At 42.9% G+C, this 21284-nt stretch overlaps 1 protein-coding gene across 2 annotated transcripts in view; it reads right to left on the reverse strand.

The window, feature by feature from the left end:
* TASP1 (taspase 1) overlaps positions 1–21284 on the reverse strand; it is an 834089-nt gene that overhangs the window by 45721 nt on the left and 767084 nt on the right. For both annotated transcript variants that reach the window (XM_086927723.1, XM_086927724.1), the window contains exon 13: positions 19503–19576. In XM_086927723.1, the coding sequence (XP_086783849.1) occupies positions 19503–19576 (74 nt within the window). The remainder of the gene's footprint in view (positions 1–19502; positions 19577–21284) is intronic.

Below are 21284 nucleotides of genomic sequence, written 5' to 3' on the forward strand. Positions count from 1 at the left end.
AGATCTGTGAAGACAGTCAGTTGAAGATGCTGGAGGTCGCTGTACCCTTGTGAAGATGTACTTCTATGAATAAAGGCTTTTATACATTAACCACGGCCTCTGTGGTTACTACAATACGTTAATTGGCATTTATAATATACAATACACTTGAGTCCTGAAATATCAATCTGTATGCATCACAATCAAAGGTCACAGAAATGGAATCATTAAAAATAACCTTGTGAAAAAAGGGAGGTGCAACTCAAAGATCTAGAACAGAGCGATATTCAAAATAAGAGTCCCCCGTTCTTCACTATTCGTGTCAATCTAAGTGACCTAAAACACAGAACATGCAAGGGTCCAAAAGGGTAACTGGTTCTTCCAAGCCTCACTGTCATGCAGTCTAAACATCAGGAGTAAATGAGAGGGGAATCACAGAAGCCATCATATGAAAAACTAATGACAACAACAAGCATTGGTATTGCATAGGTTTCACCTATGTAATGAATAAAGAGCAGGAGTGTAGAGGATGTGGCACAGTGGCTGACTCGAGAGCTGGAGGATCCCGGTTCGAGTCTCGGCAGCGAAGTGCAACATCCTGTGATTCTATGCAAAACAATTAATCTCTCTAGGTGATATATTGTTATATAATATGCTGCAATAGAAAAAGGCAAAATATAGTTCCACCAAAGCGGATGTTAACAGTACTTCGGCAGCAGGAAACTGATAAGAGAAGCAGACGAGGAACAAACATTGGTAAATGCAGGAAAATATGCTACAGCCAATAGAAATGGAGCAAAGGTAAGTGTCAGACACAGGAACTAATGATAAGCCAGGAAAGAGAGGAGGCAGGATGTAAGTCACTTTTAAGTTTATATTAAAACCAATAGATTTCTCAAGAACAGCGCAAGCGCTGTGAGGGTGAAACCTAAAAATGATAAACAAAATTGTCCCGTGGTCGCAAAGGCCAATCTATAAAATGGAAGGTGATATAACAGCTAGGAAGAGGGCGAATACCCACACAGAAACCTATGGGTGAACCTCGAGCTGTAAGAGCAGGATACAGTAACTCCGGGAATGGGGGGCAAGGGGGGAGCACATGGCAAGCAGAGGTACCACCCAAAGAAAGAGGTGGGGCCACCAAAGGAGACAGCAACCTCTAGGGCAGAGGTCCTCAAACTGTGGGGAGAGCCCTCTGGCGGGCTGTGGCTGCCTTCCTAGGGGGCGCAAATGGCTCACAAGCACTTGTAAATGAAGATGGCCTGACAGCGCAACTTGCCACACTTCCAGGCTGGCTTCATTTACATGCAGTCCTCGAATTGGTTAAAAAAAACATACACTGGGACCTCAAAATTTAAAAGAATGCATTTCCATGGCATTAGTTTAACTTCCATTTCTTTTTCGTTTAAGGTTTCTGTATTATTTTATATGCAGGTAGCTAAAAAACACGACGCTTACAGAATATTTGTTTCCTTTTAGCCACGTGGTGGCAGGGTCAACAACGTGGCTATAAAGAAGAAAATATTCTTTAAGTGTTTTGTTTTTCACTTTCAGTTAATGGAATATAAAATAATGTAGAAACCTTAACTGAAAAATAAATAGAAGGTAAGCTAATCAGATAGAAATACATTCTTTTACATTGTGAAATTTAATTTGACCACAGAAGACGTGAGGAATAATGGCTTGTGTATGCATAGTGCTATAAGGTCCCAGCTTGGAGGAGAAAGCAATGTGAATACGCAAGTCATTATTTAATTTTTTTATTATAACCATGTATAAGGTAGACTGATGCAAAATGATTTGATGTTTTAAGATGAAACAAGTGCTTTCAACACGTGTAATTTAGTAATAGGTAAACTATACTAGTGCAAACATTTGTCTATTAAAAGTACACTTTCTAGAACTCACCTTTAAACACCCTGACATTTGGGGGGATATTTACTAAGATTGTGCGCCGTGTCTGTGTCACAAAAACTTTTTTTCCCAATTTAATTTCCAGGGCTAATCTTGTTTAGCGCTGGAAGTAACGGAAAAGTAACGCAAAGCAGTATATGTTGCTGCTTTGCATTACTTTGAGCCATAGGGGCGTACCAAGGGTGGTGCATGAGTGTGCGCATGCAAGCACCCAAGGTTTCTCACGCTAAACCAATTTACTAAATAAAGTCGATTGGGTTAAGAGTGAAAAAACGGCGCCCTTTTCAGGTAGACGCAAGGAAGGAGAAATGCTTATATTTCTCCTTCCTTTTCCGACTGTGCATGTGAGCTGCACTTTACAAGACGCATACAAAGTGGAAAATGGTTAAAGTGAGTCTGTGCGTAGTATTTTGTACTGGAAAGCTTCCTTCCAGTACAAAACTAGGCTAGACTCAGAGATATCCTGGCACCATGGCGCAAAGGTATCTCTGTGGTGCACAGCAGCTGATTTCAGTGCCGTCGCTAGTGAGAGAGGAGGAGACTGTCTTATTGTAGTAAATAGTGTACTCTCCTCCTCCAGCATTTGCTGCTGCTGCAGTGCACTACATGAAAAAATAGTAAATCTGCCCCTAAACATAAAAAAAAATAGCTCACTGTCCACATGAAGCCTCAGGTGCCTCCATCAATTAAATCCTAAACTGGCGTCCAAGCTGCCTTTATATGTGGTGATTTAACCAATTGCTCACATTTGCATTTTTTAAGGTTATGTTATGTTATGTTATGTTATTATAACTTTTATATAGCGCACGGCTACTCAAAAAGAGTGTCCCGGCGCTTTTAGTAAGGCGGGCTGCAACACAATAACAGGTGGCAGGCACACTGGTGAAATGACTGTTTCCTCCTTAGTTTTGTGTCCCTCCATGAACTTCACAGCACAGGAAAACTCCACCCCAACCCCAACCTCCCCCCACTTTTACACAGAGGCACTTGAAGGGCCACAACAATTATTCAGAGGTGGTTGTGTTTTAAACGAAAAGTATGGGAACAGCTTTAGTAAAATTAACAAAGCATGGGGCATGTGGCTCCCCATAGATCCCGTCCGCTTCGACCTCTGTTAGCATCCAAATGTCCTTCAAGGTGAGTAAAGAGGATGACCGGGAGGAGGCCAGCAGGGTATCGTTCCAGGAGAAAGAGGAAAGTAGTGAGTTCCTTAGACAGCATCAAAGAGATAGCCCAGAGGAAATGGTGCTCTATGGGGGCGGGGCCATTTTGTAGATTACAAATGATAGAGACAGCTACCTCAGAGAGATGCCTTGAGGAAGTTGGGGAGTTTTTGCAGCATTTTTTTTGGTAAGTTTTTTTTTAGTGCAGCAGGTGCAGTTGCATTGGGATCTAGGCTCACAACACTCCAATTATGGGCCCTAGTGTTTTTGGTCCATTTGTGTGTTGTTTAATATATGTGTACTTTCATAAGTCTCACATATAGCGTAGATTATGTGCTACAGAAAAATACCCCTGAAATGATCTCCTAAGCGCCGTCCTGGAGCTCACCCCTGCCCCTTCCACTCTTCATTTTCTTGACATACTTTTTTTTGGGGGGGAAGGGGGGGGGGGCGACTTCAAAACATTTTGCTTGGGGTGGTACTACGAGCACAAATGTTTGAAGACCTCTGCTCTAGGGTCTCCTCCCTTCTTGTTCTGAGTCTCTTGAGGAGTCCTCCTGCCACTCTCATCCAACCCACCCCGTCGGTCGGGGCTTCCCTCCGTGTTACTCTCTGGATATTCCCAAGCCTCCAATACCTCTGTCCACAACCCTGCTATCTCCGCACCCCTCTAGCCTCTTCATGAATCAAGGCCCTTTCCTCAGCCCTAGCCCACATGGGGACATCATTCGTCCATGTACCCACCACTGGCTCAATCATAGACTTCCACTCCATTGCAATCCGCATCCTAGCCAGCACTAGGGTCAAACTCAAGAACCGAGAGACAACCTTTCTTTTTCGGGGGTCTAGGAAACCGTTTCAATAAACGACCCACAGTTTGGGAAACACTGCCCTAAGGTATTACATGCTCACCACTTTGGCAGCTTAGACGATTTGAAGTTTTGGAAATTTTGCAGGACATGATGGGGCGCAAAACAGGAAATGAAAGTTAAGGTTATAAATAGTATAATGCTCACAAATAAGATACAAGTCAGTGGGCGTCAGAAAAATGTTACACAAAATAACCAAGTAGTTGGGGCTGAGCTGCTTGATCATAACTTAAAGCCTGATGTAGAGTTTGGCAGAGAGGATACTCTGAGGCAAGTGCAACAGAGTACCCTCTAAGCCAAACTCTAAGTCTGCCTGCGAGATTTACAGGCAGGCGTCTTTAGGTATGTCAGAGATGGTACTTACTCTGGGTCCCATGCTGACATATTCCTCTGACTGTCCGATTGTCAGTCGAAGGTTTACATAAAACCCCAGCCGCCCAATTTAGAGTGGATGGTGTTATGTTTTTGCTGCTCGTTTTGGTAATGAGGGACATCAAAAAAAAATAATGACCCCCCACACCATAGGACACAACTCCTATGGTGTGGGAGGGCATTCATTTTTTGCTTTGTTGGAACCTTTCCTCGGACTTTTAACATATTGACAAGAACTGCAGTGACAGCGGTTCATGACAATGACCAGAGATGGACACAGGGCCGGCGGACATCTCTATATGTGGAGTACGGATTTGTCACCTTGCATGACTAAATATTGTACTCTACTATTAAATTCAGACCCTTTGTATTTTTTAGGATTTATTTAGACATGTTTTAGAATATAACAGATCCTTGCACAATCTCACAAAGATTTTAACAGGCTCAAAACAAATTAGGACACTGGTTGGTGATGCACAAAATATAAATAGTCACTAAAAACCAGTTTCCGCATATTATCATTTGTGTGCAATATAGTTTTATCAGTAAAACGGTGTCTCTGCAAATTAACTGACAATTTCAATGAAAAATGTGCTGTTTGTAATTGACATTGTGGTACCACATGATTCTTTGGTTACATTAAAAGATCGCCCACTTTGTGTCTATTAAAGCTATGTGTGTCATGAAAGTGTGTTGTTAAAATGTGGCCAAAAAAAGTTTAGGAAGCACTGCCTTTGGGTATCCACTCCTCCACGTACCTGGGAAGCGAATTGCATATATGTCTTCCTTTTGGATCCTACACACCCCAATAACCATCGGCCTGATTTAGAGTGTTGAGGACCAGCAATACTTGTTTTTGGGCGAGGAAGAGTTGGCCATTCAGCCGGCCACTCTAAAATGGGAAGGCAGTCGAATGGCCCATATTCTGTCAGAGGAGTATGTCAGTGACTGAGTCGAGGAGGCTCCATTGCTGATATATACTTCAGGACTGAGGATCTAGAGGAGAGGGTACTCCATCAAAGTTGCAATGGAGTACCCTCTCTGCAAGATTCTAAATCAGGCTTTTGTTGCTATTTCACGTCCTTACTGCCAGGAGATGCAGATCTTCTTTTTTTTGTGTCCAACCAGTTCTGACCTTTGATTGAGCTCCATATTGCTGACTTGCTGTTGATTGCTGATAAGTCCAGTCCCTTTTCCTGGCTGGTAGGCAGCAGAATGAAATATTTCTTTTAATGTATGCCCAGACAGTCTCCGTATCAGCCTCACGATTATGTCCTCTGACTTGTAGAATCCTTATGCCTCTCTAAAAATCCAAATATGTGGATGTCTTTTCTGTTGCTTATGCTGTCTCCTATGTTTTGCTGCCCTTTTTTGTTCTTTGTTCTTTTTCCTCTTTGGAGCAGATGAGCTTGGTGCATTTCATATACTCATTTGGGAAGGCTTCAGGCTTAAGTGCTCTTCAGTCCTAACACTGGATTGTCCACAAGGACTTTTGGGCCTATTGACTACCTTTTGGGCCTTTTCATATTCAATAAAAGTATGTTGGCCTTAAAATAGTTAATCGGACAGAACCATCCAAATCTACATTTGGACAGGGTTGCAAGGATTTGTATTTCATGTACTGTAGTCAAAAACCCAATAATGAAGGGGAGATTTTGAGCACTAAGTGCCTGATTCACAGAACTAACTTAAGACAAAATCCTAAACTTACGACCATTTTGGTATTCACAGAAGGCACTTACTCACTTTGGTATTCACAAAAGGCACTTACTCATTTTGGTATTCACAGAAGGCACTTACTCATTTCGGTATTCACAGAAGTCATTTAGGAGTCCTAAAGTTAGGAGTCCTAACTTTACTACTCCCAAATGCCTTCTGTGAATACAGAAAGTCTTAAAGTTAGGATTTTTCTCAGTTTAGGAGTAGTAAAGTTAATACTCCTAACTTTAGTACTCCTAAATGCCTTCTGTGAATACCAAAAGTTTTAAAGTTAGGATTTTTCTCAGTTTAGGAGTAGAAAAGTTAGGACTCCTAACTTTAGGACTCCTAAATGCCTTCTGTGAATACCGAAATGAGTTAGTGCCTTCTGCGAATACCAAAATGAGTAAGTGCCTTCTGCGAATACCAAAATGGTAGTAAGTTTAGGATTTTGTCTAAAGTTAGTTCTGTGAATCGGGCTCTATGCCATTATTGGTAACAGTTTACTCATGATTGTGGAAGAGCTGCATCGAGCTGTCAGCTCTCAATCATTATGTTTTCTTCTGCCCAGACATCCACACGATATACAGAAGGATCACTGACTTGCTGCAGCAGGGTGCTCAAGAGGGAGGGTATTAAGTCTACGTCCAGGTGACCAAATGAGCTCCGAAATTTGTAAACATCTGATGACATAGAAATTAAGCTAATTACGGCTTTAAGTGGGCCGGGACCTACCGGTGTCAGCCCTGGTAGTTCTAAAAAGCAGGTGCTGAGATGGGTCCCTATCAGGCTCTCCATTTTTGCCCTCGCCCAAAGGGTGAAAAAAAATATCTTAACTCAGCAGCAGTACCACTCGTTACTGCCTTTGATGTATCTTAAGAGACACGTTATAGTTCTTTCAGTCTCATCATTTCAAAACTGAAGCATTTTCAGTATTCTATACAATAAACCTATAGTTGTTGCTTAATTATCTTATGCAACAAACAACTATTGACAAATGCAATAGTCCCGGCTTCTTGTAAGTGTAATGTTATTTGTTGTAAATATCTCTGGATGCAATGACAGAAGCAGCACAATACCAGTAGAGGGGCTCACTATGCTAAGAACAAATATTTAGCCTAAGTGTTTTTGAGCCACGCCCTTAATTATATCTGCCATGCCCCTTCGAGAGACCCCCACCAGATTTTTCATTCCACTTAAAACCCTGAAGTTAACGTCTAGCAAACAACAAGGGTAATAAACAGCACCCTCGAAAACTGACACTAACTTACACACAATTCCCAAGTGATGGCTTTTGAAGAGTTCAGAGCCCGATTCACAAAGAGCCTCCACACTCAGGGAAGAGGCTCTGCAGTCGTGAGAGATCTCAGCACACGTGACAGGATCTATGCACTCATGGCGGAATCTCCACACTGCAGTTTCTCATTGTGAGATCCTGCCACGACTTCAGACTCTCTGCACTCGTGGCAGAGGCTCTGCAGTCGTGGGGATCTCTGCACTTGTGGCAGGATCTCTGCACCCGTGGCCATATCTCTGCACCTGTGGCAGGATCTCCGCACTGCAGTTTCTCATTGTGAGATCCTGCCACGACTTCAGACTCTCTGCAGTCGTGGAGGATCTCTGCACTCGTGACAGGATATCTGCACTCGTGGAAGGATCTCTGCACTTGTGGCGGGATCTCTGAACTCGTGGCGGGTTATCCGCACTGCAGTTTCTCATTGTGAGATCCTGCCACGACTTCAGGCTCTTCGCACTCGTGGCAGAGACTCTGCACTTGTGGCGGGATCGCTGCACTCGTGGCGGTATATCCGCACTGCAGTTTCTCATTGTGAGATCCTGCCACGACTTCAGACTCTTCGCACTTGTGGCAGAGGCTCTGCCGTCGTGGGGGAATCTGGCCCTCAGAGAACAAACTGTACACCAGATTCCAAGAAACTGTCTTGGGTTGAAGTAGCTGAGTTAATTTGTTCAGATAACAATCTGATCTCGTCCTGGCAAGCTCTTAGCGAGGCAAGTATTTCCAGATAGCTTCAGAGTGCAATTAGTAGTTCGAATTGTTTCGCCTGTGCCACTACAATAGGTATCGATTGAATGTACATGGGATATCAGGATTGGTGTATTTTTCAAGCTGGAATTAAACCAGGGCTGCTGCTACTCGGGTAACTTTACATGGTGAACTTCAAAGAAACTACTGTAAACAAATTCGTTTTTAAATGGCCCTGTCAGAAACATTTTCAGTGTTGTTTTCTCCCACGAGTTTACATGTTTTGCCACAGTATGTTTTCCCTGTATTCTTACAGGACCGCGGGTTGCATCACATCAATAGCCTTATTTTTCATCCCAACTTTTCTTTCACTAATGTAGACACAAAGTGCTGAAAAGTATTTGTTTACAGTAATTCAAAGAAAAAGATATCTGCCTTCGTCACAAATGGGTTTCTATTTTCAGCTCAGCATCAAGCCTCCAACTTTGTCTTCCTGCGAATACAACTAAATAAATTCCAGCATTTATGACAGAGCGGATAACGTTCAGGCATTTTTGTGATTTCTGTCTGGAAAACATTTAAAGCCACAGGCTCAATCAAGAAAGAAAGGGAAAAAGATGAACTCTCCCGAGGGTCGGTCAAAAACTATTTAAACGGGAACTGAGGCGAGCGGCTGTGTTTGTCAACCCAATCGACACTACCAGCTAGTAAACGGAGGTCTAATGTGAAAAACAACTTAAGCCAGATGTCAAATAATGTATGTGTGGAAAGGGAGACTGTTGTTTACTGTGGTGTCAAACTGACAACTAGATTTCAAGCAAAGCTAGGCCACGCCCCTAGAGTTCAAAACATAGAATGAAAGCATTTTGACGATTTGACCCCTCTACTGAAAGAAATATATGACATGGATCCTAAGGCAAGAATCATTTGAGTTGGTTGCACAATTACAATAGGGAATTATGGAATTTACTACATAATGCAAAAAAAAAAACATACATCCAATGCCAAATCTAGCATATAATATAAAAAAAAAATAGAAACCCCAAGTCGGCCCCTTGAGCTGGGCAAAGCTAGAGTGGGCGATTCACTAACATCTTTTACAAAGTCTGAAATATGTCTATGGTAGAATTCCAACAATAAATATTGGGGGAGATTAAAAAAAATCCCCAAGATTAGTCATGGGACCCTGTATACGTTGGAGAATTTTACAAACACACCAGATGTCCTAAGCGTACTTCTGCTGATATTTGCCTCAATACAAGTGTCTGTCTTGGTGCAGAATGGGCATACAACTTGCACACTTACTCCTGCAATGTTTGAAACGGTGTAAATTAAGTGTGAAAACAACTGAAAATGTTTGTAGATACCCGAAAAGCGTTCACTATTTTCCAAATATCACCCACATAGCCATCACCTATGAAAACATTACTACAGCGATAAATTGCAATACTAGCCAATTTAAAGATATCATAAGTTTGATTTTAAGTAGGAAAAAACTTGAAATTCTGAGTCTGTGATTCAGGTTTTACGGTTGGACCCAAACTCCAAACTTTGCAGTTCTAAATGTACAAATGCAAAACAATTTTGAACAAAGTCCTAGAATAATTAACGGATGGATACATATCTAAAATGGAAGAGTTATTCATGAAAATATTTGCGTTTGCTTGGAGATTCCCAACCATACCAAATACTCTGCAGCTGCCTAAAAAATGCAAATACTTTACCGTAGCTGGCAGAACTTGGGGCAGAGATACTGTGCTTGCCCCACGGGTACTTATGATGAATTTGGCTTAAATTACATTGGATCCCGCAAGCCACATTTAGTCTCTCAAATTATTTACTGTAGCCAGAGTGATGAAAAAAATAGGGAACTAACGTCAACAAGGGATAAGGGTAAACTGCAGTATGTAAATTTCAAAGGTTGTGTTGAGATGGAGAAAGGTCTTCTGTATGGCTCTGGAAAGCATGTGCTTCTACTTCAAGTTCCACTTAGCATGCTGTAGTGTTTAGTTAATGCCACTTCACCAAATACAATTGTGTGTGCGCTGAGAACATTCTGTGACAGGGAGTGTATCCCAAAGCAGGGCTCTGTAGTCGTAAGAGCAGTGTGTGCATGCTCCAGTTGAAAAGAATAACTAATGACATCTCAGTGAGCTGTAGAGGACTGACCATGGAGGTAGCAAAGTGACTACAGTTGCAAGATAGGCATTTTTACCAGCCTCTTAACCTATTACAAGTATGCCTGCCAGTCCCCTACAATCTTGGTCTTCGCTCATCCGCCTCGCCTGGGACATGGTTGTTGCATGTATGAACTTGCCTGTGAGTGGATGAAGCATTTGGAGTGTGTGTGGGGTATGTGGCCATCGCCTTTCTGGTTCTCAATGTGTATGTCAAAGAATCCCAATGTTACTTACAAAGGAGGAGCAAGGGACAGAAGACAACTGATGCAAACTGGAGGACTTTTTCAGACGTTCCAGGGATCTTTGCAGTGGGCCTCATCGGAGAGGGTTTAGGAGGAGACAATGGGTCCTTTTGGAGTTTGAAGAAATACAAGGCATATTAGGAGTCCCACTAATAGACTGTGGAGTAGTCCAGCTTACTGAAGACCCGTGAACTGATCAAAAATGTGTTGGCATGACAGAGAAGGAGCTGAGGAATTTTTTCAGCTATCTAACAGATGCAAACTGGCTGCCTTGAAAAAGGTTGCGCTTATTACATTCCCAGTTTATAAATGAAATGCACCCCATGGTCTCTGGCTGACCAAGACGACTGTCAAATTGTGTGAAGGGAACATAATAGGAGAGGATTGTACAGTGGTATTCAAAGAGGCTGGAATGTAGATGATTTTAGAAAGAAAGCAGAGTACCATTCAATATTTAAAAAAACAGTCTTTGTTTGAAGAAGGGGTGTATGAAAGGAAGAGGAAAAAATGTGGACATGAAGCACAGACTACCACCAGAACTGGAAGGAGGAAACGAGGGGTGGTGATGTAGAATGAGGACAACAAGGGACGCAATATTGAGCCAGAGGGAATGCCAAATGATAGGGAACTGGCAGTGGGAGCAGAGAGTGACAGCATACTGCAAAGAGCAGTTGTAGAGGTAAAAGAATCATAAAGCAAGCTCTTTGTCAAGTAAACCGAAGGCAACAAAGGTTAGAAGCATAGTGGAGTGGTCGAGAGATCAAGGAGAAAGGGATCAGATTATGATGCACACAAGTTAGTGGAGTGGTGTGGCTCACTGGTTAGAGGCGGCAGACCCGGAAGCAGAAGTCGGCCGGGACCAGGGTTCAATTCCCGGCGCGGCAGGGTCGTGGACTTGGGTCAGCGGACTCGATAATTCTCGTTCCAGTGCCCACTCTAATCAGGGGTCCCACTCGGCAACTCTGGGCATTAGCTTGTCTAATCTCCACAACGGCCCCATCAACGCCGGGGATGCCTGGCCCCACCTTGGGGACTCCCAGCAGGGACCATCCCACAGGGAAAACCAGGACGGGTTCTCAGCGTTATACAGTGCCAGGAAACCTACGGGTAACAGTGCGCTTTACAAGCTCAAACATGAATTAATTAATTAGTAAGTTAAAGACATGTAAGGGCCATTTCTCCGGAGTGGAATTTACAGAAACCTGATTGTAGGTATTAAGTAAATTGAAACAGCACAGATAATGGGTGAGTAATTAGAACATTAGTCTTTTGAGAGTACTAAAGAGAGTATAAGAGTGAGTGAGCGTGGAGGAAGGATTTGAGGGTTTCAAATAGTAAACATTTTAGAGAAGTAGGACGCAAAAACACATGCTTCCCAACCATGTTATATTTAATTTTTGCAATGATTACAAGGGCATTAACAAAACCCTCTTTCAGGGGGGAGGAGGATCACAAGGGGACTGGAGTGGCATGTGTACTCTAGCCTACGGAGGTCTAGTGTGGTTATCTGGGTAATTTTTAAATGTTAGGAATAGATCATCCCATGAAGCTTCTATGGGGCTCTTCCGCAATCCACTTATTTCTTCTCAGAGGAGTGCGGCGGAATTTGTCCTGGCCCATTGGATCATTGTGTTCTGCCACAGCATAGCATCCTGTAATATCGGGGCTTTACATTGCATTGCAATTGCTCTTTGGACGATCAACAATGCCAAGTCAATCAAGCGGTTGGTTGCACAACCCGCCCTACAGCGCTTGTGAGGCTCAATAGGCACCTAGCCATGCAGTTGAGGTCCTGTTGACTCGCAGTGCGCAGGTGGGCCGAAAAGACCTCGATCCAGAAGGTGCGAGTGATTGGACAGCCCTCGAACATGTGTATTATGTCTGCAATGGGAGCAAGACAACAAGGGTGAGCGGGTGACGCACTGGGTATATTTTTGTTTATTTTGGTCGGTGTTACGTATGCTCTATGCAGAAATGTATACCTGATGTATTGGAATCTCTCGTTGCATAAGACCTTCTGCGGGTATGAGAGCACTCTACTCCACTCTTTAGGGGAAAGTGGTTAACCTATATCACGCTAGCATATCTGTCAGAGCGATTTCAGCGGGTCTAGGGTTCTATGAGGTATAGCTTTGGTAATCAAGCAAATGAGTCTCCGCCCTGAGCTATTGTGTATTGTACCTGTGCAAGGGGTTGAATATGGGGCACGGAAATGGTAATCTCCCACAGTCGCTCCAAGTCCACCATGAGTCGCCTATATATCAGAAACTGTCCCATTGGGAGGCCGGTCAGTAGGTCAAATGGGATCAAGGTCTCTACTCCTGTTGACTCCCATAGGTACACCCCTTTGTTATCAACGGCCATGCTAAAGGTGCGTATGGACAGCAGGGGATCTCCAACCTGAATGGTGGTGCACCAGGGGAGGTGCTCAGTGCCCTGCGATAACTCCCTCATGCGACATGGAGTAGGTCGTTAGGGGCCATGGGTAGTGTCGACTTCAGGGGGAATAGTTCCTGTACAAGACTCTGGGCTCTAAGCTCACCCCAGCTCACCACATTATTGCTGGCCAGTCAGCAAGCTAGCCACTGGAGTTGTGCGGCTAAATATTAGTGCTCGAATACCCCACCCCCAATCCTCTATGGGCCATCTGGAGCTGTAGTTTAGTCAAGGCCACTCTGCATCTCCTTTTGCTCCATATGAGGTCACCTAATATTTTGTTCAGTACGTGGAATGTGCTATGAGGAATAGTGACCAGTAGGTTGGTGAACTAGTCGAATACCCTTGGCAACATTACCATTTTGTGGAGTGCAACATGCCCCTACACCGTGAAGTGGAGGGAGCACCAGAGGGCAATCTGGGGTCGAAGGGAGGTGATTGCCTTCAGGAGGTTGCTGCTTATTAGGCCCCATACGGTGTGGTAGATATTGATGGCCACATATCGAAAGGTGCGAGAATCACATTCAATATAGTGGGTGTCAACCGTGATGGATTGTGGTGGGCAATCGGGGTGTAGTGGGAACAGGTAGGCTTAGACCACTTGACCCCCAATCCTGAGGTTGCTTTGAAGGAATCTAGAATTTGCGCTTTATCACCTATGCAGACTCGTATGTCTTTGATGTATATGAGGACATCATCAGCATACAGCGAGACAGCGTGTGCCTCACCATTGATGGGTATACCCCAAGACCACCCAGACTGATAGAGGCTCTGTGTGAGAGGCTCCATCGCCAGCACAAAAAGCAGTGTTGAGAGGGGGCACCCATGATGCATGCCACAGCCGATCAGGCATGGGGTGCAAGTCAGTTGACCTAGTTTGTAGTCTTGCTGTGGGCTCTGTGTAGAGGAGTTTGATCATCTTCAAAATCCCTGATACAAATGCCCATTCTTTGTAAAACCACAACTAATCCCCATTCTAAGGTGTCGAAAGCCTTCCCAAGTTCTCGGACTAAGCAGACAGCATAGGGCCAGTGATGTGTAGCTTAATCGAGTAATCTGTGGACACTGAGGAATGTAGATCAGCATGGTATGAATCCAATTTGGTCGGGTAGACTAGTTCAGGCATCTGTCCCAGAAAGCTTGTTGACAATATTTTAGAATGAGAAAACATATCCAGTAAAGCTGAATATTGTTAAACTGAAGAGGGATTGGTGTACCCTTCTATGTCCTTTGCATATGGTATTAAGGTACACAGGGCATAAGTACCCCAGGGTCTCCCAGGGGCTGCAGCATGTATTATGCCACCCATGAGAGACCACTCAATCTGTGACTACAGGCATGCCATTGCCGCCTGTGTTAGCTGGTGGTAGCACCACTCACCAGAGATATACATTTCCTTATATCTGAGGTCACTGCACTTAAAGCCTTTAAGTCAACCCTACGGTAGGCCTTTCAAACCTGAAGGCAGGGTGCTAGGTTATAAGTGTGAGGGTGTCCGGCATGAGCAGGATGACACCCCCATACATAACCAGGAGTCGAGTCTCCAGGTTTTGTAAGTGCGGTCAGCCATTTTCTAAAAAATAGTGCGCATCAAGTCAATTATGAGATGTCTAACGATATAGTTGGCCTCAAACCTGTTGGAATCCTAGCCCAACACTGATTCTAGTGTTGGACGTAGGATCCCATGCACTGGGGCGGCTCCCCTATGGAGCGTCCCTGTATTCACAGTACCATCCTTTCAAGGTCTAACAGCAAGATAGTGCTGCTACCGACCACAGACATGTTTCTGCCCACCTGCTACTGAGCCAGGCTCGAGCAGGGGTAGAACAATAGGTGTCCTGTCACAGAGAGGTGTGACCACCTCCCAGACAGGACTTAAGTGTATTGGACTGGGGTGGGGTATCCACGGGGTGACTCTCCAACCTTCCAAATCCATAGGATTTCATCAGGGTCCAATGGGAAGGGTCCTTCTTCTTCAAAACTGAAACCGCAACTTCCCCATTTACTTGCATTGAGTATGTGGCTGTGTTTCCATTCAAGCACACAGCCTCCGTGGGGTTCCTGGGTACTTACCTTGGGGGGGGTTCTTTGGGTCCCCAGCTCTTCTAAGTCTTCTGGGTCAAGTGCTAACTTCGGTCGCAGTTCACATTCCACTTTATTAGTATATGGTTTGGTGTCCCCCTGGAGACCACTGTGTATTTGTGCTACTTACCAGTTCTCCTTTTGAAATATTGTGTGTATTGTGTTGATATCTCCAGGTAGGAGATATACCAATGTGTTAGTGAGTGTGTATAATAAATATAACTATTTTTATAACTACACTGGGTGGTTCTTTATCGTGTAACCTACACTACATGATCAGTTCTGGTAAAACAAGCTGCTTAACACTCCTTCGGGACTAAGCATGAACACTGCTTTCTACAGCTACCACTTAGAGAGCATTTTATGGTTGTTTAAGACCACTAAAATCCCCATAAGGGTTGTCTGGATTAGTGCAGGGTGCTTCACTTAAATTGACATGTTCAAGGGCTGTGGTCATTGGGTGTGGGTCTTTTTGTTATATACCAACTGTTCTTGGGTAGGAACTTCCACCATCTTTGCAGGTGGGTACGGTACGTGTTTGCAGTGCTCAATTGGCTGGTGTTATCTTTTGTTCGAGACAGGGATGTTATGTGGGATGTTTGTGGTTAAAAGTAGAATAGTTTTGTGACAGTATCTGGGACTTGAATGCCTTTCCTCCGGGAGATGGCAATAATCATGGCAGGTGTGGAAAGTGGTGGATGCAGAAAGACGTGACCTAGAGACTGTTCCATGCCATATTGCTTCTAATCATGGTAAGTGGGTTTGAGAGACAAAGTCTAGGACTAGGTATATTGAATTGGATGTGGAGTGTGGCCCAGATTTCACCAGCCATTTGAGCGGATGTAACGGTCACTAGAAAAGTGGCCTTTCAGGTGATATGCTGGAGGGAGGTCTCATAGATAGCCTCAATGGGGAGGGGGCACACTAATTTAGAAAGAACCACATTCAACTCTCAAGAACTTGAACGTCCCTTTAAGGGAGTATACATCTTCTTAATGCTTTCCAGAAAATCCTCAACAACACACATTTTGAAAAAAGAGTTTTGTGAAGGGTTTTTACTGTTAGTTGTTATGGTTGCAAGTTGTACTTTCATAGAAGAAAACAGCAGACCCGACTTTGTTAAATCGAGAATGTAAGAGAGTATAGCTTGTTTCTGACATTTGGTACGATCAATAGTCTTTTATAGACAGCAAATGCAGAACTCTCTCATTGAATGAATAGACACGTTAGTGGAAGGATGTCTGGTCTCTTTCAAGATGTTCATACAATCTTCTGTCAGATTTAAATGTCTATATCGGAAGACTTTAGGAGCCAGGCTCACAGGCTAAGTGATTCCAACTCAGCTTTCATTTGCTGCATTTATTCATCCACATGATCTTTGCCATTCAAGAAAAGGGAAGATTTAAAATCCTTTGTTGAGCCTCCTGTTTTAGACCTGTGAAACAGACCCCCAACGATCAGTGAGTTCTTCTATGAAATTAACCATGATTCTGCTAAGTCAGTAACATCAGCAGCTGCACTAATCATGTCGCCATACCATCTTGCAGTAAACTTAAGATAACTTGTCTTAACATCTATGAAGAGTCTGCTACAGGGACCTATTGTACCATCAAAGAAGAGCAGTTACGCTGGTATTTTTTTATAGTAGAGTCCACTGTACTGCAAAACTTATCGTTTACTGAATTCATCTCTTACATTCCATCTCAGGAGGCACTGTGGAGACGGGCAACGAGGGATGGTGTTTTCTTACTCCAGCACTATGACAAAGTCAAGAAGAGGATCTGCATGTAGGGTCCTGTTCAGAGGTTTGTACTTCTTTTGCAACTGGGAAAGGGCAGGCTTGGTTTAAGTTGTAATTAGGAACAACTCCAATTAAGGTTCAAGAAGTCCTGGAACCAACTTCAGCAAAGGGCAAGCAGAAGATCAAGGAAATAGCATCTAAAAAATTACTGAAGACTTAGTTCGAAACATCAGCATTAATATAATAAATTGTCCACGCCCCTCCCACCAAACCATCCATGAAAGTGGAGATGTCCTCAACATGAGGCACCATGGCTGCTGATGAATCATAGGAGTAGGAGTATAATGACAAACTGAAGAAGTAGTAGAGTAAGTGTGATGAGAGGAGTTTGAGTGTCTTGAACATAAGAACTGACGAATTGAAATTGACCAATGAGTAGATCTTGACTAGTGTCTAGACCAATGATGTGGGAAGACCAAAATAGTGACATCTACTGATACTTCTATATTATCTCCTCAGAGGTCTGGACCATGTTCTAGAAGTTCTCTAGCTGGTGTCACTCAAGTCTCAGCAGGTGGCAGAGGAGCAACAAGAGGAGGCAAGATCAGAGGATGTAGAGTTGTTGTAGGTAGCACTGGTGGAAGAGGTGCTATAAGATGCGCAGGTCATGGCAACGTTGCTGGATGAGTTCTGGAGAGGCTGCATCCTCATGAGTGTGCTCAGAGACATAAGAAAAGGTAAGTGCTGACAAGTGACAAGACAATGTTGGATGGAGACCTTGAGTAGTCTGGAATTCTTTTTTTCAATCTGCGGACAAAGTCAGCAGAAAGGTAGAAAGATATGCTCCAAGACACTAAATGTCTAATCTCTTCTTGAAGTTGTGCCTGCTCTCGACAGCGAGCAAGTAGCGACAGAGACCACCTTCAACATCATAAACCTCAATGTCAAACTGTCCCATTTTCTTCTCTTGAAGTGGGATGTCCCGTTGGATCTTCTACAGTCCTTGGAGACCGTGAAAGCAACAGAAGTTAAAGGGAACACCCTATCCACGTCCTTTAGGTTCTCCAGGTGCCTCTTCGTGTCTGCATGGCTCTTCCTGAAGACTATGATGTCTTATCTTCTCCCTGTTCTTCAAAGTTGTCTATGAAAGAGGTACTTTTTTAAGTAAATGCTCCAAAATTGGTCAACATAGACTGTTTTAGGCTGTTCTAAAACGTTTATTGACAGAAAAAAGTGGCTTTAAAAACATTTTTTTTTAAATTCATATATTTTTAGCTAACATTTTTTGCAACAAAGTGCTCCGGCATCCAGTGCATGGGCGGGACTAATCAGTGCTTATGGCTTATAATGAAGATATCCTGGAGGACAACGTTTCTTTCCCACATTGAAAAACACTTAGGGCCAGATGTAGGAAGGCTATTACCGGTACCTACATCTAGCCCTTAGTGCACATTAATCTCTTTTCTTAAGTGATGCCACAATGCAGACAAGCGTCACAGTCTTTCACATCTGCATGGCTAGATTCTGTATATCTGTGTAAAAGTCCACATTTGCATTTAATGTGCTGGGCTGATAATGACAATAAAACAGCTTCAGTGCAAAATCTGGATTGGAGCTCCTTTGATGTTCGATCTACAATTAGCTAGCCTAAAGCCAAATATGTTTCAGTGGAGTAGAACTTGACAGATACTTTGTAAACCAATGCAGAACCGTGGTGGGATATCAGGCATGTATAGGCATGATTTCTAACTGAAAAATCTTCAACAATTATATATTTGAAAAAATATTATTGTAGGATTAAAAATTAGGAGTTCACCCCACCCTACCTATAGTGGTACCAAGCTTTATTTGAACAGGACGGAAAAGAATCACTATGCCCCCTTGATTTTGTGTAAATCTTTTTTATTAACATTTTTGCACATTTTTAAAACATACAATCAGAGCAGTGCTCATGCAGCAAAAAGGAAGAAAAAGAAAAGTGATGGCCAACTGCATAATGTGCAGTACTTAATAGCAAAATCTATGCACCCTTGATAACTTATTTTTAGTCACCATAGTCTAAATTCTAGTGCTTGACATAGATATATATTGTATTAGATACCAATTATAGTGCTGTTAAACCACTGACAAAACACAGCAATCAACATCTGCAAGAGAAAGGATAGTCTAGGCTACCAATGAGTGTAACCTAAAGTCACTATACAATTTGGTCTATTGATTCTTTTTTCCTCCTCCATCATTCATGCGTCCTCCCAATAGTATCAAGTCAAAGACAGCAGGAGTTAAGGTTTGCAAAAAAGTAGACCAGACGAGAGTCTGCCTTGAGGATCTGAGGTTCATTTTACGATAGATAGCCAAATAAGACATTGGCTGTGCTACATAAGGAAAAGAGAGCAAAACATTGCAAACTGAGATGAGTTACAGAAAAAAGACTAAAGAAGAGAACACAGGAGTCAGTGATAAAAGGACAAAAGGGGCATTTCTAAATTCTTAATGCTAAAAATGTAACTGAAGTTGAAGTATAGTGGACTTGACTGAGGACATGCTTCTTCGCGAGGAGTAGCATGCATGCCCCCACCATCACTTTTTCTAATTGACCCGGAGAGCTATTTTGATTCTCACAATGTATTATCTTACAAAATCAAAAAGTGCAAAGACTGTCTTACATAATCAAGAAGGCCACTGCCTTTTGGGCTCGTAACTGACAAGACAGCAGCCTTTCAACTACTGTCATTTCTTTAGAAGAATACAATTCTGACATCTTTTTGTGGTATAAAGTCCAGTAAACGATTTGTAATACTGCTAAGTATGCATTGCATGTCTTTCATATAATTTTTCTTACCTTCGCTTTTCCATCCTGAGCAGACATGTATCCAACACACATGCTCTCTGTTGTGTGACTCCACAGGAACTCCACTAGGATAAACACAAATTAACACAAAGTCATTTGTTTTCATTTCACTGATTCCACCATTTAGCACTGTTATATTTTTGATACATTCAAAGTATTTTAATACCTTTTATTAATCCAACTCTGGATATACTGTCACATTTGCAAGATAAAAAAAAAACATGACTGCTAAATCTGCCAACAAGACAACCCAATTTCGAAATTTTATCTTTAGTTTTTATTTTATTTTGCTGTTACTTACAGGCAAGTAGATTCTACGTAGAAAGATAGGTAGAAAGGTGGAAAATGTCATTTAATTGTTTTTACACTTGCTATATCATACGGTGATCCATTCTTGGAGGACAAAACTACAATCCCAGCTACCTGAATTTGTCTACTTCAGTAGGATTTAAGGCTCCGGCTAACGTTATTATTTTTTTTAAATTTAATTTTTTGTCCTTATTTTCTACCCTGGTCATTCCGTTAAAGTCTGAAGAGAGTGACACACTGCCTCAGTAAACTGGATAGCAAGGCTATTGTTCAGGTAGCCTCCGCCAATCAGTGATGTCAAAGCCTCCAAGACCTTCGTACAGAGACCATAGGGGAGCCCCTTTGCTGAACACGTACCCCAGCGATCAGGGCACAACCTGATATGTCTGGATATGCCTGAAGAGGAAGAGAAAGCAAGGGCAGCATAATCATTGGACAGGGGAAAAAAAACAACAACAAAAAACATCCGAAATCTCACTGTTGACTCCACTTCAAAAGGTACCAAAAGGCTCTTTTATTTTGGTTGCCCGATTTCATTAGGTCTAGCCTAGAAACATGCAATACTGATGCCCCCCAATCAGGAAAGGAGGGTGGTATAGAGTCCTTCCACTTTTTCTCAGATTTCTCTCCTGGTCAGGAGGATGGTATAGAAAAGAAGATGTTTGGCAGGACTCATGACACCGTCCATCACACCAAATATTGCAAGTACGGGATCTATTGTGATTTGGCGGCCGAGAAAAGTTGACAGTAGACTACTTATAGAGTCCCAAAAGGGAGACAAAAATGGGCAATCAAAAAACATATGTAAGTCCGAGGCAGCTATTGCCCCACACGTCATACAATATACTGGTGAGTCTTTTGAAAATTTTGAGAGCCCTATGCAGGGTGAAGAGGTGATTCTTTCGGAACCATGCTGGTTTGACAATATCCCACAGTGGCTTAAAGGAATTAAACCAGAGGCTTCCCACATCCTGGTCCAAGAAGGAGTTCCCCCAAAGCTTATCGGCCAGTTGAAATTCACCGTCAATCTCCTCTAGAATTGCATGGTACCAAAAAGAAATTTCCTTTTTAGCCGGGATTTTATTAAGAAGTTGGAACTCAAGATGGTTACCTCCCCCTACTGGGAATCTACTCTTTGTTGTAGACTGTGACTGAGCCCAGTTAGCTATCTGTAGGTATTTAAACCTAGAAAGGTTTGAACCGACTCTATATCTGAGGGATTCCCATGATACAAGAACCCCTTCTACAAACAAGTCGCCCCAAACCTCCACCCCTGCCTCTCTCAAGGGCAAAGAAAGACTGTCCTTAAGCCAAACCGGGCCCCCAGGTGAATCCCACAGAGGTGCCTTACTAGAGAAATACACTAGCATTACAGAGCTACACAATTTGGCCCACGTTCTAGCCATGCCATGTAAAACCTTTATTTTTTTTATTTGGGGTCCCCAAATTTAAACAGAACCCCCT

This window comes from Lissotriton vulgaris, chromosome 6 (assembly GCF_964263255.1).
Source record: "Lissotriton vulgaris chromosome 6, aLisVul1.2, whole genome shotgun sequence".
Taxonomy (NCBI): domain Eukaryota; kingdom Metazoa; phylum Chordata; class Amphibia; order Caudata; family Salamandridae; genus Lissotriton; species Lissotriton vulgaris.